General features: G+C 38.2%; 1 protein-coding gene across 2 annotated transcripts; it reads left to right on the top strand.

Annotated features, from left to right (window-relative positions):
* Positions 1-8,938: 8,938 nt before the first annotated feature.
* LOC121386805 lies at positions 8,939-17,089 on the top strand. 2 transcript variants are annotated; one of them, XM_041517819.1, is made up of 2 exons: positions 8,939-9,052; positions 15,304-17,089. In XM_041517819.1, the coding sequence occupies exon 2, from the start codon at positions 15,335-15,337 to the stop codon at positions 16,181-16,183; it is 849 nt and encodes a 282-aa protein (XP_041373753.1). In that variant the 5' UTR covers positions 8,939-9,052; positions 15,304-15,334; the 3' UTR covers positions 16,184-17,089. The 2 variants fall into 2 exon arrangements, with proteins under 2 accessions (XP_041373753.1, XP_041373752.1); XM_041517818.1 differs by having other exon boundaries at positions 8,940-9,073.
* The last annotated feature ends 2,767 nt before the right edge of the window (positions 17,090-19,856 follow it).

Below are 19,856 nucleotides of genomic sequence, written 5' to 3'. Positions count from 1 at the left end.
TCTTGTTGGGGCACAGTCTATTGTGGGTTGCACAATCTCTTGTAGTGGCACAATCTCTATGACATAATCAGTTGGATTTGGGGGTGAAACGTTCCTGTAGTTGGGTGGTCTTTTGTGGGGGACACATTCTCCACAGGACTAGTGTAGCAGTCTCTAGTATGGGGCATAGTCTCTATTGTGGGTGGCACAATCTCTTGTGGGGCAGAGTCTCTACTGTGGGTGGCACAATCTCTTGTAGTGACACGATTTCTATTGTGGGTGGCACAATTTCTGTTGTGGTTGGCACAATATCTTGCGGGGGGCACAGTCTCTAGTGCGGGTTGCACAATCTCTAGTTAGGGCCACAGACTATTGTGGGTTGCACAATGTCTTGTAGTGGCACAATCTCTAGTGCGGGTTGCACAATCTCTTGTTGGGGCACAGTCTATTGTGGGTTGCACAATCTCTTGTTGGGGCACAGTCTATTGTGGGTTGCACAATCTCTTGTAGTGGCACAATCTCTATTGTGGGTGGCACAATGTTTTGCAGGGGGCACAGTGTCTATTGTGGGTGGCACAGTCACTACTGTGGGTGGCACAATATCTTGCGGGGTGGGGGGGCACAGTGTCTAGTGTGGGTGGCACAATCTCTAGTTAGGGCCAGACTTTATTGTGGGTGGCACAATCTCTTGTAAGGGCATGGTCTCTATTGTGGGTGGCACAATCTCTTGTGGGTGGCACACTATAAAATAGCGCGGCTCATTATTTGTTGGTGGTGCGCGTGTGTATGCGTCACTGTGGTAGTCTGTAAAAACTAATGGAGAGATATTTTGGAACATTCATTTTATGATATCTAACTTTGTGATATCTAGAATTAGCATCCAGCTTTCACTTATTTATGTTTGATTTCATGACTAATAAAAACACCACTTTTTTACATGACATAATTTCCCGAACATTTATTGTATTGCATTATTTTTGTTAATCCAGATAAATACAATATGTATATTGGATGTATTCCCACAATTTGTAATCCATCGTATTATTTAGCTAGTAGCGTTGCGTAATACAGCTTTAACAATAAAATAAATTATCAACTTACTCTAAGGCAGATATCAAATATGGAAAAAATGGTTTTGAATCTAGTATAAACTTAAAATGCACTTCATGGGAGCAAGCTAAGTGATTATTTAAAAATAATATTTAATTTGGAGACATAAATATATATTTAACACGCTTATTGTTATGTATAAATAAGAACAAACCAAACAACACATTTGTCACGACAAACTTAATTGTCTTAGATAAAGTTTTTCTTCAAATTTAAATACAATTGTGCATAAAACTACATATTTGTCTAAAATATAACTTAGAATTCTATAAATATGTCAAAATGACAATAAAAATCAAGATCTTTACAAAGTTTAGTTTTAAGAATTTCATACATGAAAAATTAACTATGTTAATGGAAATTAAATACATTAGCCCATTATTGGTACATGCTATATATATATATATATATATATATATATATATATATATACATATGTTCTTATATATATATATATATATATATATATATATATATATATATATATATATATGACTTTTTTTCGCGGGGTTTGGGGGATGAGTACTGACGTTTCGTCAACATTAATGCCGTGAATAATTAAGGAATATATTTAGTTTTGCTTCCTCAGGAGTCTGCATTATAAATCCTCACACTCGCTTACTGCGAAGCCCCGAAATTATTATGATTTCCCAAGTTTCTACCCCAGCATGTGCCAAAAGGGTTATAGTTGTGGCCGACGTTTTGTCCGACGTCTGGCATTGTTGTTGAAAGGACGGGATGTAGCCCAGTGGTACAGCACTCGCTCGATGCGCGGTCGGTTTGGGCCCATTGGGCTATTTCTCGTTCCAGCCAGTGCACCACGACTTGTATATCAAAGGCCGTGGTATGTGCTACCCTGTCTGTGGGTGGTGCATATAAAAGATCGTAAATAAAATGTGTTGTGTGCGTCGTTAAATAAAACATTTCTTTCTTTCTTTGTTGTTGATACACAAATCTGCGCGTATGAATACATGTGACGTAGGTAGCACCTGGAAATTTGCGACCGGTATAACGGCGGTTTTACCAACACTTTTATTAGAGATCCAATCCGATTGGTTCTTACAAATATGTTGAATTAGAAAATGAATTGTAGGCCAAAACCAACTTTTCCTCATTACTAACTTAAATTCAAACTCCATTCAGAGCCATGTACAGTTGTTGTTGTCCAGGTCAAGGTCATTGTGAACTGGCAGGGTCGAGTGAGGGCTAATTAATCCATTGGTACATTTTAATTAAATTAAATGACAAACTCATAATATTTTGTCATTATTGTTATGCACTGAATATGTGATTTTGGGTATATACCACCAAATCAAAGGTCATAGAGTACAATAGTAACATACCCGCAGCGTATGAATCGACATATACACCTGTCCATGGGTATACATTTTACCACCTCTCACCCTTAAAGTGAATTAGAAAACACAAAACAAATGGGGGTCGAGCTTCTCATATAGTAGACAGCGGGTAGCGTCTGCGACTACCCTGATTCTGCACATAATTTTAGTACTTTTTACAGGTTCCCCATACATGTTTCAAGCACACGGCACACGATAGAGAGAGAGAGAGAGAGAGAGAGAGAGAGAGAGAGAGAGAGAGAGAGAGAGAGAGAGAGAGAGAGAGAGAGAGAGAGTGTGTGTGTGTGTGTGTATGTGTGTGTGTGTGCTGAATGACATCGAGCTCAAAGTTCCTAGATAAGTTCGTTGGCACGCTCCTCCATAAAAATTAAAATTAAAACTTGATGTCCTAAAATGCAATTCCCTGCATGCACACCTACACACCTACATACGGACAGACAGGCAGAGACACATAGCTATCTACATACATACGCGCATACATCCGTACGTACGTACATAACTTAGTAAACTCCACTGACAACGCACCAATCATATTTGTATTGGCATAAAAGGGTTTTTTGGATTTGTTCTTTTAGCAGGCACGGCGAAGCAGGGGGGTGGGGGGCTGAATAAATCTAAATTTATAAAATATGTATATTATTGGTAGCAAATCCTAAGACAGAGATCAATTGCACTCGTAGAATGCAGGAAATTGCATTTTAGGAAGACAACTTGAGATATTCTGCAGTTACTGGCAGATTTCAGGTCCAATTAATCTTGTTTGCATTTATGGTAGTTTAACACCCAATAGCCGATGTATTTTTCGTGCTGGGGTGTCATTAAACATTAATTCATTCATTCATTCTATTTTTCTTCATCAGCTAGGTAGATTACAATCATTAGTAAATAATCGCAATGGTACCAGTGATCTACCTGACCGATTTCGATTTAAAATTTATTGAAATCTGCACGGTGTCCCATCTCAGTGTCATCTACGTCACGACATGTAACCTTTCTTGAACTTCGATTTATTTTGTTTCCCATGTGATTTAACCTAATAATGTGAATCCCAGTATATCTGCATTACTTTGTAAAACCAATATTCACATTTTGTTTGATATCTTAGACATGACTGAACAGTGTTCAGGCTCTCGAACTGTGACAGTCTGTCAAACAGACATTCACCGCAATGTAACCATAGTGTAACCAAATGTAGATAATCGCTGTATCAAGATACTTTTATTAGTGCGGGTCCCTGTGTGGAGTTGAACACGTGCATTCCCTCTGGACACCACTATCGTTCATGCATGCATGCATGCATACATTTATGTATGTATGTATGTATGTATGTATGTATGTACGTATGAATGTATGTGTGTGTGTATGCATGTGTGTGTGTGTCTATGTATAATAAAACAAGTTTGTTAAATAATACAAGTACTAAGAGAATACTAAACGAGTTTCCGTGTGAGGCCGAGTATGAGACATTACAACGAGTGTGTTTTCAAACGAGCGAAAGCGATCAACAACACACGAGTTGTAATATAAACGGTCTCACATGGGACCGAGTATAGTATTTTATTTATTACAACGTTCTGCATTGTTTATTTGCAGAGCGACGAAACTTATTTTACAAGGAGATTTGTTTGAAATAAAAGTAAACAGCGCAATGATTCTAAAAGTGCCTACGCCTGTGCACGCTTTGTCTAAGTAAATACGACTCCGCGACGTCATATAGCACTAGTATATGTACCCGTTATAAAAAACAAAAGATATCAGATGCTTCCAAAGTTACCAGAATTTAACAAATTTAACAAACAATGTCATTCAACTTTCAACTTTAAACATGGGAGTCGGTATGGTCGATGTCATGTGCGATTTTCTGACGTTTGCGTTCACTCTGCAATGTTTTCACCACAGAATTTAATATTTATGGTGCTGAAAAGATTGATGCTAGATGGTTAAGAGGTGCAAAAAGGGTAGTGGAAGAATTTATGTTGGTGGTTTGTTGACTGAATTTCTAAACGATGTGATTTCGACTGTTGAAGAGACTGTTGATCCGATGTCGCATTCTACTAGAGACCTCGAGCGATGCAGTTGGTTTTGACGAACATGCAGCCCCCCCCCCCCCCCCCCCACACACACACACACAAACACAAACACACCCTAGGGGCTTTGATCAATGTACTTGGCCGGTTGGTCAAGTACAAAGTTCAACATGAAGGGAACGCGGCCATTGTAACGTTGTACAACGGCGACAGTGGACAGCGGCGGTCATCCAGTAGGCCCTCACAGGGGTGACCAAACCGGACGGCTCCACAGAAGAAGTCCAAGCCGGCAGGGGCGACTCATGGTAGAGGTCCCTTCTGCTTCGACGCCCCACACTTCCACGATGGAAGCCTACCTTAGTAGCGGCAAAGGTGGAGGGGGGGGGGAGGGGAAGGGACAAAGCTGTCAGCTAAACTGACAGTCACGGCCCCTCCTCCACCTGCACCAGAGCCGATGGAAACGGGCAATGTGGTGGTTTCGACCCCTCCATCCAGCCCAGCGGCGTCTCCACAGGCTGTTGTTGCGAAAGATACAGAACGTGAATCCAAGAAGAGGAAAGTATCGGAAAAGGACTCGCCGATCCAGCCCGACACTTGGAACATCGCTTCTGCCAAGCTGCCTCACAAGTTCCACGAAGCTGTGAGGGGAAGTTCACACACCTGTTACAGCTAGACCCCTATAAAGTCAACAGCTGGCGACCGTTACCATCATGTCAGGGGCGGCGGTACCAGTTGCAGCTACATAATATGAGACGTACTACGTCACATCGGAGCGGAACGGGTGTACCGACAAGGGTTTGCTGAGGCACCACCATCCATCGCGTCGTGAAGATGATCATGCCAGAGGATTACCCAGCAATTCTTCGGGACTGTTATGTCGACCTGGCGAAGGCTTTCCCGAAGCTCCGAATCGATGCACCTCTCACTTCGCCATGAGTTCCGCCGTTAACCTCTCCTAGGACAGGTACCTCCTCTTTTTTGGGCTAAGTCGGACTTTAAGCTTTTTGGCCGTGGTTCAAACAGTCCGACGCACTTTACTTTAGCAGCCCGTCTAAATTGCTCAAATCACCATAAAACCTTTTTGGATGAGCAATCTAATTTTATTTATGGCTTTAAATTTTTATCCAGACATGAGTCGAATTAATCGGCTCTTTTTAGCCTTAGGTCTCTTGACCTAGCTTCTAAATTTTATTCCAAATTCCGCCCACCACAATTTTTTTTATTATTATATATATATATATGTATATGTGTATGTGTATGTGTATGTGTATGTGTATATGTATACATATATATATATATATATATATATGTATGTATGTATATATGTATATATGTATATATAGATAGATAGATAGATAGATAGACATATATATATATGTGTGTGTGTGTGTGTGTGTGTGTGTGTGTGTGTGTGTGTAATATCAGGTGGTACGCAGCTGCGTATCTGCGTATATGTACGCTAGGCGGTAAGAGAGTGTGCTATTTCTCGTTTGGTTTTGATGGCTGTATTTAATTTTCCGAATACCGTACCAGTGATTAATGAAACGCCGTAATGTTTTAACTTGAGATACCGTTCGAAAGTTCCTAACATTCCTCTTAAAGACGACGGCTCATAATTTTCTTCTTTTTTTTTAGGTTTATCTTTTACGTTTGATTGATGGATTCGATTGGTCGTGAATCGCCCTTTGTTGACATGAAATCTTGCAAACGTTTAACACTGTACATCGTCTTTTTGACCCCTGCGCGTGCTGTAACCTGACCGTGGTGCAGGGGTGTAACATTCTCTTTGAGAATGGCCAATACAGCACAAATTGAAGTTTAGAGTAAAATTCGGTGTCCGTAAAATTCTGTGATATTTGTATTTGTATTTTTGCACAGTTCTTTACACTGTTTTTGTTTAAACCTTGAATTTTTATATTGATGTTGATCATCACTTTATTTATTTGCATTACCATAGTTTGACACCCAATAGCCGATGTATTTTTCGTGCTGGGGTGTCGTTAAACATTCATTCATTCATTCATTCGTCTTTTTGACGGTGTTTTTATTCTCATTCTCCTGAATAAAAGTATCTATTTCTGAATGAACATACGTTTTATTTGTCGGATCCTCGGTGAGTTCTGATGTTTCCGAAAAACAAATCATCCCATATTCGTCATACATATCTTGCAGTTCAGTTGCGATCGGTAGGTTATTCCTGGAGGGGCTATGTGGAGTAACGGTTTCGGCCATTTTGGTCAGTCGATACTTGGCAACTTGCCGCATGATACCAGCACTTGTTCTTATATTGTACATGTTGTATGAACCAAGTGGCTGCACGACTGAAGTCACCCGTCCACCATCTCAGCCATCAATTTTCACTAAGTCATAAACGCAAATATTAACAGTGTGTGCCATTTTTATTGTGATGTGTGCACCTGTACTAGCAGACGACAAACGTTTATTTTTTATATCATATACCTATATAAATTAATATTTCATAAATCATAAACATTATGTGATGTATTAAAGGGACATTCCCGAGTTTGCTGCAATTTTAAAGATGTTATCGGCTAATAGAGACTTTTTAACGATTGTAATTACATATCAAATATATTTTTCTGTATAACATATTTGTGGATGTATATTACACGTGTTTCTGATCGTTCAATTATCTGTACTAGGTTAAATTTCATCTTTTTTCCTAAAATATGGTTTTTTTCGTACGTACGAAATTATATGAACACAAACTCCAGTTTGGGCTTCTTACAAATATTAAGACGACCAGAAACACATTGAATATACAGACACAGTAATTCTAAACATGAAAATATATTTAATATGTAAGTTTAATCGTAGAACTATTTTATTAGTAGGAAACATCTTACAATGCAGCAAACTCAGGAATGTCCCTTTAATATGACAACCAAAATATATAAACACTAAATAATTAGTTTTGATACTACGAACGTAAACGTTTTAATGCCATGTAATTTATGAATGGAGGAAAGTAGTTCCGTTGATCAGCTAACCGAGGTCGTGATCTCTGAAGACGCATATTCCACAATGTGAAATACGATTTATCTCTCACGGCTGTCTCCCACACCGCGGTGTAATAAATACAGTTAAAATCGATTACTCTATTATGTATATAAAAAAAGTCTCTACGTCTTTGGATTCCCAGTCTGGAGCTCCACGCGGTAAGACGTGTATGTTTCGCTTGTTCACACTGCACGTGCTTTCGTGTGCTCGACTTGGGGGTCCTTCATTTTGTTGTTTTTGTCAGCGAAATGAAGTTTTCTACTGGGATGTATGCGGCCATTGGAACTGATTGAACGCTGGAACGCTTCTCGTTTCGACAGCCAGCACCACCAGGTTGGATTCTTTTTTAGCGAGATTCCTTGCCTCCACGTCATTTCTGCGTCTGACTGTCGACTGGGTTTTTTTCGTGACTCGTATGACGGCCATTCAGCAGAACGCCACGGTTGTTCGCGTCTAGTCTCTACATGTCCGAGCCTGTCCTAGCAGCACTGGAAGATTGACCGCCCCACTCTTAAGAAGAAATAGGAAGCGGGGTCGGCCCCTACTACTCTTTTTCTAGACTTTACCTTGCTTTATAGTGATACCATCTCGTATACTCCGGAGTCGGGCCCGTCCGCACCACTATACCAACCCATGACGACTGGACTATACCCTAGTCTGATACTCTTTCTCGTTCAGACGGATCCGGCTTCTCAAGATCTGTATTTCAGCACAGCACTACACCTTCAACGTCTATCGACTGTCAATCTAGGGGTTTTCTTGACGGGATGCAACCCATCTCGTCCCTTTAAGCTGTGCACCCAAACGGCCTTAACGAGGCCACTCGCGTGGACATATCGATCGGACTTTAAACTTTTAGATCTGCGTTCAAAATTTTATGTCGAAATTATTCTTTTTTTTAAATATTATTAAATAGTCCGATCCTCTCTTCTTTCTCTTATTTAATTTTGGACTGTCCTTCTAAAATGCTCCAAATTATATAAATATTCGGCCGAGCAGTCAATTCTTTTTTATTTTTGGCTTGTAACCTTTTTATTTTTTTTATTTAATCTATTAACTTTTTTACTAATTGCTATTTTCAAAATTCTGCCCATTTTCAACCCCCCCCCCCCCCCCCCCCGAGTCAGGTCACCGATCTTATCGGAGGTCGGACTCGGGATGGGCGTGTTCGAAACCCTAGTGGTATATGGGCACGTTAAACTAGTTATCATCATCTACGTCTTTGTGAAATATATAATGGGCCGAGTTTATAAAGCCTATTTACGTTTTACAGGCGTGTAACTACACATTTACAAATCATAAACAGCTGCTTTTGTGCAAAACAGGCTTTGTAATATGTCTAACTAGTGGCCTTGCAGTTTACCGTACGTATCGATCTTGAATATCTGCGAACGCGGCAAAAGAAACTGGCAGGAAACACACGCCAGATATGTACTGTCACATGGACGGCATACACCAGGCGTAAGTTCAGTCAACTGTTTGTCGCGAACGTTCACACATAGATATACGTAGACAGAACAGTCGGTTTCATCTGCAGTGAAAGAGAGGGAATAACAGGTAAACGAAAGATATTTGCAGGTAAACGTTTGTTTTGTATTACGACGTCACTAGAACTAATTAATTAACTAATTAAAGGGGCATTCCTGAGTTTGCTGCATTGTAAGATGTTTCCGACTAATAAAATATTTTTACGATTAAACTTGCATATTAAATATATATATATTTTTTTTTTAGAATATCAGTGTCTGTATATTCAATGTGTTTCTGGTCGTCTTAATATTTGTAAGAAGCCCAAACTGGATTTTGTCTTCAAATAATTTCGTACGTACGAATTTTTTGTTTTGTTTAGGAAATAAGATGAAATTTAACCTAGTACAAATATTAGAACGGTCAGAAACACGTTTAATATACAGCCACTAATATTGTATGCAGAAAAATATGTTTGATATATAATTACAATCGTTAAAAAGTCTCTGTTAGTCGATAACATCTTAAAAATTGCAGCAAACTCAGGAATGTCCCTTTAATATTCAGCTAATGGATGTCAAACCTTTGAAAATTCAGGCACGGCGGAGCGGGGTGGGGTGGGGGGGGTGGGGGGGGCTCTACCGGGTACCCCGAAATAATGTTTAATAAAACATATTATTGGCAGTAAATTCTAAAGCAGTTATGCATTTTATTTGTAGAATGCAGGAAATTGCATTTCAGGACATCTAGTTTTCAAATGTTTAAGGGGAAGCATTCCCCAAACCCCCGAGAATCATTACTATACCCTCTCTATCTATCAGACCCCTCCATCCCATATTGTTTGCTTGCTTCGCCGCGCCTGCAATTATGACGTAGCCTTCAATGGAAACCCACTACATCGCTTATAAGTTAAAGGTTTTTTTTTTTTTTTTAATGACAAGACTAGAACGCATTAATTCATTCATTCATTCATTCATTAACAATCGGCTATTGGATGTCAAACCTTTGGTAATTTTATCACAGTGCCATCTTAAGTAGCAATGGTAATTGTAACACAGTGCCATCATAAGCAGCAAGGGATCGTTTATAAAGTTAAATGTTCTTTTGTTTAAAGACACCACTAGAGCAAATTTATTAATTATTCATCAGCTATCCCATGTTAGACATTTGGTCATTGTGAAAACCTGCATTTGTTTAATATGCACATTTGTACAGCTATGCCAGCACATACCACGTCTTTTTGATAATACACGAAGTACTTTGTTATCATATTTTAAAACATATCTAGCTCTCTTATATCACATAATGAACATGTACGATTACTTCTGTCCAGGTCAGAATATCTTCCGGTTTCAACATTTAAAGAGTGAGAGTGTGTTCGATATTTGGTTAGAATACATCAATATTTGGCTAAATTAGGTTTCTGTAAATATGGCAGAAGCTGAAAGATATCCGTGATATGTCTGTATAGTATACATTTTGATGAGTTATTAAGTAAAGCAACAGTGTTTTGTATAAAGTTGTCTTGAAGACATAGGAAAGCATTTTCATTTGCGACATACTGAGCATCAGAAAACCCTTTTCACATAGTAATTTGTTCACACGGTACAACCAGTTCATTTTACAATTGGTTTTACACCGTAATAGGTCAATCTGTTATGAAGCGATTTATTGTAAGATCTTGATGCAATGTAGACACAGCGGGTGAAATAATTGAATCGACTGGCGACATAGATATGAAACCAGCTGTTACAAAAGACAATCCATCTGTGTATTGGGTATATTGTATGTATGTAGATGTTTACTTACATACATAGATATTAACATAGATGTTGACTTACATACGTAGATATTAACACACTGGCGCAGGGGATAATGAAATCCTTTCTGGCCTCACAAACTGTCCCATGCCGTTGCTGGGACGCGAACCTGTGGCACCGAATCGTATGTATGTATGTATGCATGTATGTATGTATGTATGTGTGTGTGTGTGTGTGTGTGTATGTATGTATGTATGTATGTATGTATAATGTATGTATGTATAATGTATGTATTTATAATGTATGTATTTATGTATGTATAATTAAACAAGTTTGTTAAATAATACAAGTACATACAGTTAAAATTGATTACTCTATTATGTACATGTATACACTCCATTTTTTCTATAACACAACTCATAGACAGTGTTGTTGGCCCCCTCCCCACTGTGAGGCGGTAGTCTCTCAAAAAAAAAGACAAAAAAGAGAAACGAAACGACGTCCAAATGTTTTCTTCGTTTGTTGAATTATGGGCTCAGTTAAAAAAGGGGTAAGTAACTTTATTGAAATTACAAAAAAAATAAAAAAATGCTGAAAATATTACCCTGCTCAGGCCCATGGTAACGATATGAGAAGTGTGTTGCCTTTTTGACGGAAACGGAGAATAGCCTCAAAGTTGAAATGTTCTGCCTCAGTAAAACGTAATAAGGTGTGTGTGTGTGTGTGTGTGTGTGCGTGTTCGTGCGTGTGCACGCACATGTCTGCGTTTAATTTGGAAATTAATAATGCTACAGTAGTAATTTACTAATAAAATGAATATCGAAAGAAAACTAAATTTGTGAAAGAAATCAAAATAAACATTTTGCCAAAATCAACGAAGTACTTTGTGATTATGTTGCAAAACAAAGACGCGTTTATTAGTCTTTTTTTCTATTTTTTTTCTTTTTTTTGTTTGGACGTTTTAAGTCGCCAAACCCTATAGGTAGTACTAAACCAAATAACTTCCGGCTGGGTCAAAGTTCGAGGTGCACCGAACGTTTGACAGAGAAGTGAAAACCACAAGTCCTGTGATTGGTGATAAATGTACACAAAAAATGGTTTTATCTGAGCAAAACGTATGGTTTTTTATTTCATCTAGTACCACTGTGTCAAATATCAGTGACGTTTACGATTGACACGCTACCACATATTTTATTATTGTCGTTTATGGGATTTGATTTGGTAATATACACCCTATGATCGATGGTCGACCAACGGACTACCTTTGTACAATTCTTAATCGCCCTTAGCCAATAAAGGTCGCCACGGGCAATTGCTAATTTTCAACACTGATTTAACATGCAAGATGACTTACATATGTTATGAAAATAGTTACTGTAAGACCTTAATGCAATGTAGAGACAGCGGGTGAAATAATTGAATCGACTGGCGACATAGATATGAAACCAGCTGTTACAAAACTCAATACATCTGTATATCGGGGAAAGATCTGACATTGGAGTAGAGCGCTGGCCTTGGAAGGATCGAATCCCTATGGTGGATCAATTCCCTGATTGGATATTCCACTTCCTCAGGCTTTGCCTCAGAACTGGTATATCAAAAGTCGTGGTACGTGTTGTGATGTCATCTGGATATCTGGGAAAGACCTGTCATTGGGTAGAGCGCTCGCCTGGGGTGATTAGACGGAAGGATCGAATCCCCATTGTGGATCAGTTCCCTGATTGGATATTCCGCTGCCTCGGGCTTTGCCCTAGGACTGGTATATCAAAAGTCGTGGTATGTGCTGTTCTGTTTATACAAATATACATATTAAACACATGTAGGTTGTCAGAATGACAAAATGTCTAATGGTGATTAATTAAAATCGATGGTCGCTCAACGGATTATCTTTGTAAACTTTTTAGTCGCCCTTAGCCAATAAAGGTCACCACGGACGATTGGGCGACTGCTAATGGTAAACCCTTCAATCATAAATGTGATCCAACATGGGAATTCGGTGCTTCCCTCCAGTCACCCAAGGTGAGCGCTCTACCCAATGGCAGACCTTTCTCCGATATACAGATGACATAACAGCACATACATCAACCTTTGATATACCAGTCCTGGGGCACAGTTTGAGGCAGGGGGAAAACCCAATCAGAGAATTGATCGACTATGTGGATTTGATCCTTCCGCCCAATCACCCCAGGCGTGCGCTCCACCCAATGGCAGATCATTCCCCGATATACAGATCATGACAGCACAGCTTGAGGCAAGGCGAAAATCCAGTCAGATAAGGGATTCACCGTGGGAATTCGATTCACCCAGGGGCGGGACGTAGCCCAGTGGTAAAGCCATCGCTTGAGGCGCGGTCGGTTTAGGATTGATCCCCGTCGGTAACCCCATTGGTCAATTTCTCCTTCCAGCCAGTGCACCACGACTGGTTAACAAAGGTCGTGGTATGTACTATCCTGTATGTGATGGTGCACATAAAAGATCCCTTGCTGCCAAAGATAAAAAGTTCCTTTCTGGCCTCACAAATTATCCCATGCCGTTGCTGGGACTCGAACCTATGGCACCGAATCTCCCGCAACTTTGCAGACTTGCCACAATACCTTCTGGGCTATTGAGACATCCATAAAAAAGATGCTATTTAACTCAACTATATGCATGGGGCCTACAAGCTACGCGATCGATCCCGCTTACGTACATGAAACAGTGGGACCTGGCACTAGCTAGTATGCATTGATGTATGAATATCTATATATTGTATGTATGTCGAGGTTGACTGTTATATACATAGATATTAACGCACTGGCGCAGGGGATAATTAAATCCTTTCTGGCCTCACAAATTATCCCATGCACGTTTCAGATAGAAAAACCATACAGTTTTGCAAGATAACCAAGTACCTTTAATAAAGATGTCCCCAAAGGTTTACTGGCTATCATTTGAAGCACGTTTCAGATAGAAAAACCATACAGTTTTGCAAGAATACCAAGTAGGTTTAAAAGAGATATCCCCCAAAGTTTACTAGTTATCATTTGAAGCACGTTTAAGATAAATAAAAAAAACATACAGTTTTGCAAGAGAAACAAGTAGTTTTAACAAAGATATACCCAGAAGGTTACTGGATAGATAAAACATACTGTTTTGCAAGGGAACCAAGTATCTTTATTAAAGATATCCCCAGGAGGTTACTGTTATCATTTGAAGCACGTTTCAGATAGAAAAAAACATACAGTTTAGCAAGAGAAACAAGTGATTTTAATAAACATATCCCCAGATGTTTACTGGATAGAAAAATCATTACGTTTACGATTCTGGTTATCATTTGAAGCATGTTTCAGATAGAAGAAAAAACATACAGTTGTGCAAGAGAATCACGAAGCTTTAATAAAGAAGCTTTGCAAAAGAACCAAGTAGGTCTAACAAAGATATCCAACAAAGTGTGCTGGAGAGATAAAATATACCGTTTGGCAAGAAAACCAAGTAATTTTAATAAAAATATCCCCAGATGGTTACTGGTTATCATTTGAAGCACGTTTCGGATAGAACAAACATACAGCTTTGAAGAGAATCACGTAGCTTTAACAAAGATATCCACAAAGTTTACTAGTTATCATTTGAAGCACGTTTCAGACAGCAAAAAACATAGTTTTGCAAGAGAAACCCAGAAACCAGACGTTTACTGGATAGATAAAACATACCGTTTTGTAAGAGAACCAATCATCTTTAATAGAGATACCCCCAGAAGGTCACTGGTTGTCATTTGAAGCATGTTTCAGATAGAACAAACATACAGTTTTGCAGAGAACCAAGTAACTTTAATACAGATATCCCCAAAAGTTTACCGGTTATCATTTGAAACACGTTTCATATAGAAAACAAACGTACAGTTTTGCAAGAGAAACGAGTAGTTTTAATAAAGATATACCCAGAAGTTTACTATTATCATTTGGAGCACGTTTCAGATAGAAAAAAACATACAGTTTTGCAAGAGAACCAGGTAGCTTTAATAAAGATATCCCCAGACATTTACTGCTTATCCTCTGAAGCACGTTTCAGACATAAAAACAAAATGCAGTTTTCCAAGAGAAACAAGTAGTTTTAATAAAGATATCCCCTGGAGTTTACTGCTTATCACTTGAAGCACGTTTAAGATACAAAACCAAAATACGGTTTTGCAAGAGAAACAAATAGTTTTAATAAAGATATCCCAAGAAGTTTACTGGATAGAAAAGCCATGCAGTTTTGTAAGAGAACCAAATAGCTTGAATAAAGTTATTCCCAAAAGGTTACTGGTTATCATTTGAATCATACAACCTTACAAAAGAACCAAGTAGATTGAATAAATATATCCGCTAAATTTTAATGGTTATCATTTGAAGCACGTTTTAGATATAAACACCATATACTGTTTGCAAGAGAACCAAGTAGCTTCAATAAAGACATCCCTAAATGTTTATTTCATAGATACAACCAACACAATGTGTGCCTAATTTAATCTGGAGAAAAAATGTATGAAATGAAAATGTATTTGGAATTGAAGTGCGAACATTGTGCATTTAATAAATATCTGTTAACACATCTATTTTGAAGGTAAAACCAAGACGATCTCTGGCCTGTTAATATGTCTACTGAACTACAACAAGCATGGGTTCCTGTTTTCAAGAGCCTCATCTGGATTGGCGTCTGCGGGAACTGCTTGGCGGTTGCGCTGTTGTTACAGAAGAGAAAAATCACATCTGCTGTGTACGTCGTCATTATGTCAATAGTGGATTGCTCGATCCTCATAAAGCTGTATTTTTGTCTACAGAACCAGCTGCCACCATTCCTCGACTTGTACACCCTCGTAGTGATGTCTTCAGTCCAGTCCAGCATGTGTAAAATGTTCGCTTTGATCATGGAAAGGTTACGCCTCGACTCGTCAGTTCGCCGAACTGTCAGCGGATCAAGTATTATAATGATCCCTGGCAAATGGAAGCCAGTGTGTATCACAGTGTGTGCAATTTCCATATGCGTCCTAATTGTGTACATATCATTAAGTCTGGATCTAGGCAGTAAATGGCGTCTGCTGCTAAAGATTCTTCAAATCCTGTTACTCGTCTTACCTTTACCTGGGATGGCGTACTTGGTTATCAACATTCGTCGGTTTCAGAAGAAGTTGGCGCTGGCGACATCAACCTACCCCATGACTCACGGCGTCCTGGACAATGACAGTAAAGCTGACAGACAGTTCACCACATATCTCATCTCTATGGCCATGGTGTCTTTCGTGACATGCCCAATATATGCAACAGTCTTAGTAGTTGATAACATACTTCCCGAATTACCGGGACAAGGGATTGCAATTGTAACATCCTTGACAGTTATCGTGCAGTGCGCGGTCAATGTATGTCTACAACTGGTACATACAAAACTATTTCATCGTGCAGTTCCTCTAAATCACGATTCTGTCAAAGAACAAAGTGAAGGATAATGACTGTTGGCATTCCCTTTTGACTACTATTTCTCGTTCTAGCCAGTGGCATATCAAATTCCGTGGTATGTGCTATCTTGTTTGCGAGATGGTGCATATAAACGATATCTTGCTACTAACGGGAAAAGAAACAAACATTTAGTGGGTTTCCTCTTTAAGACTACATGTTAAAAATTACCAAATGTTTGATATCCAATAGCCGGTGATTAACAAATCATTGTGTTCTATTCTTATCGCTAAAGGCCGTGGTATGTACTATCCTGTCTGTGGGATGGTGCATATAAAAGATCCTTACTGCTAATTGAAAAAAGTAGCTCATGGACTGGCGACAACGGATTTCTTCTCTCAATATTTGTGTGGTTCTTAACCATATGTCTGACGCCATATAAACACAAACAAAATGTTGAGGGGTTAGTGTCAGAACCCATTATATGGTGAATTATACAAAAATGAGTTAATTACCTTGTCAGCATCATGGAAATGTGTAGTATCATTTCACAATATCTCATTCAAATCAATCATTTATTTGTGCTTTTATACATCAGAACCCAAACCAATTATCTTGTATGTCCATTTCCACAAAAAGCCAAAACCATGTTTTCAGCACTACCTTATTCTGTCTCTCTAGAATTTTGTAGTACCACCCATAGCTGACAGACATAACATGTTAGCTTACAACACTGGATTGTGGTGGGCTGTAAACTGTCTGAGAAGATTGAATCCTAGGTGCCAGACCGCATGACAAGCTAATGACACATGCTAGCTCTAAGTGTTTACATCCAGCGATGGTGTTTTATTTAAACTATCTCTGGCTGGATGTTTTGGCTTGCAAAGAAATAGCAGGTAGCTAGAATTAATTGTTTACGCTACACCATAACCAGTCTGTTGGTGATAATCTGAGATGGGCTGCAGACAATGGGGGGGGGGGGGGGGGGGGGGGCTGGAAGTGTTTAGTTCTTAGACATCTGGAATGTGGTAAAATGTGTGTGTTGTTAACTAGTTGCTGAATAAATGTTGGTTATGTAAATAGTTTAATTAGAAGTGATTGCAGAGTTCATTTATCTCTACAGAAGAAACACACAGTTGAGAAAATATTAACTGAACAGAGACATAAAGAAACTAGTTAAACAGGAAAGTTAGTTTCCCTTATTTTAGTTTGAATAGTTACTATGTGTATTAGAGAAAAAGTAATATAACTAAATTAATTTGCCGGGGACAGGATGTAGCCCAGTAGTAAAGTGCTGGCCTGATGTGCAGTCAGTCTAGGATCGATCCCTGTTAGTGGAATCATTGGACTATTTCTCATTCCAGCCAGTGCTTCACAACTGGTGTTACAGACCATGCTATGTACTATCCTGCCTGTGGGATGATGCATGTATTGAAGATCCCTTAGTGCTAATAAAAAAAATATATTTATGGTCATTAACCACATGTCTGACACCACATACCTGTAGTTGTGTTGATTGTGCCATTAAATATAAAATTGTTGTCTTTCTTTCTTTCTTTCTTTCTTTTTTTAAACATGGCTCCCATACACAACAACCTTAGTTAAAAATTATGAACTAGCTATGTCTGTATTGCGTAGACAATGTGAATATTATATATAAAAAATGAAAATAAGGATGCTGGCCCAAAGATGATAAATGTTTTATGACCATACGCAATAAAATATTTTAATTTACTTAGCATTGAAGGAAATTAGTTTATATTATTTCGAAGGCATCATCACAGGATTTTAACTTTTCTAGTCATTGTATATTTTATAGACATTATATAATATTTGACACATACTGTAAAACGAGTATTATTCGCGGCAGTAAATTTTCGCGATATCAAAAATGCTGGCAGTTCGCGGTTTTTAATTTTCGCGGTGTCATGGTTTTTGTTTTTTTCTTTTTTGTTTGTTTGTTTTTTAAATTACTAACACGTACAAAACTATACTTTGGTACATAACATTAAATCGATACTAGAGTGGTCAACAGAGGTATACGTAATATTATCCCTTTCTGAGCGACTCCGCTAAGTGCTGCAGCCACATGTCCAGCGGCGACCACACTGTGTATACAATTAATGAAATAAATCCAGGATGTGGTTCAATCAACTCTCCAGAAAGTGTGAAATAAAGACAAACACTTGTACTAGTAATCTTGTTTTAATATTTAAACACCGGTTGTTAAAAACGTCTCACCTCTTTTGTTTTTGTCATATGTCGATGACGTTTTTCCGGAAGTTTACAAAACCATTTGTGTCCCTTATTTTGATTGGCCAATTAAAAATGGCTCATTATACTAATTTCTAAATGTTTATTCATAGCTTAACAATACCAGTAAGAATGTCTGTTCCAAAAATCAACTACATTTAGCGTTATGGCAGGTTCAGTTTTGCAGTGGTTAAAAAAAGCTCGGACAAACCTGAAACAAATATAGTAGTTGAAAATTAATTAGTAGATAAAGGTCAAGCATTTTTCTTTAAATTAGAGTCCGTTCATATTATAACTAATTGGTTAGAAGAAGCGTGCCCTTTATGTAAATGACATAGCATAAATATGCATAGTACTAATAAATATTGTTCATTGTAGTAGTTGAAATGTATGCACATTCATATTTTCTGGGCTAAAATATCTAGATATTACTACACTAACTGGACTAATTGTAACATTTCAGATGTTCCAATGATGGGGGATATATATCATTATAACAAAGTGGTTACTGCTATAGTGTGTTTAAATAAAATATGTGTGTGTACATGATTATCATTGTACAAGCGCATTAGATAAACATTATACTTAATCACGCACCAGATCAATGCTGACGACGAATGCATTAAACTGTATTTAGATATTTGTTTACGCCTGATCTCATTGTACTTAATCGCATTCACTGTTATCATTATTATAATATCAATTTATTAAAAAATTTAATCAACAATCTTTATTCAATGAACAAATTAAAATGTTTCAAAACATTGACAATCAGAACATGAAACTATACCTGAAAATGTGTCTTATTTTTTATCTACAGTTACCGCAATGTATTTGCAATTTATATATAATAAGACTAGTAGAGAAGTTCATTCCTGTACACGCATACAGTATATCACCCATGTCAGCATAGTTCAGTGGATATATGAGTGATTGCCCTTAGTGGACCCATCGGCTTTTGTCTTACTTCAAACAGTGCCCAGGATTGGTACATTAAATTAAAGATTGTGGTATGTACTTTCCTGTCAATGAAGAAGTGCCTACAAATGATACCTAGTAGCTGTTTTCTTGAAGCAGCTACTATGCTGGTGACAATTTTCCTTTTCCATTTTATAGGCCAAGTGTCGAAATACCTCACAGAGAGGACATATAAAAATATGTGCTTGCGTGCCATTAAATATTTCTTTCCCATCCATGCCAGTATCCAACTAGTCAATAAAACTTAACGGCGCATATATATTAGGGTAGCCAGGATTTTATACTGGGGGTGGAGTGGGGATAGAGGGCACTGCTTTTACATATATTATGGGGCGACATGCATTATAAAAGTTGGTATTGTGAAAAAAAGAGGTATATTTGAGAAGGAAAGGTCCTCTTGTACCCAATCCCTGGCTACCCGGATACACCAGTGCATATCTGTGCAATTTAAAGTATATCAATCAATAGATTTTGGTTTCAACACAGTTATCTTTA

The sequence above is a fragment of the Gigantopelta aegis genome, chromosome 12 (assembly GCF_016097555.1).
Source record: "Gigantopelta aegis isolate Gae_Host chromosome 12, Gae_host_genome, whole genome shotgun sequence".
Classification (NCBI taxonomy): domain Eukaryota; kingdom Metazoa; phylum Mollusca; class Gastropoda; order Neomphalida; family Peltospiridae; genus Gigantopelta; species Gigantopelta aegis.
The sequence above is the reverse complement of the archived record's forward strand: the minus strand, read 5'-3'. Positions and strand labels throughout refer to the sequence as shown.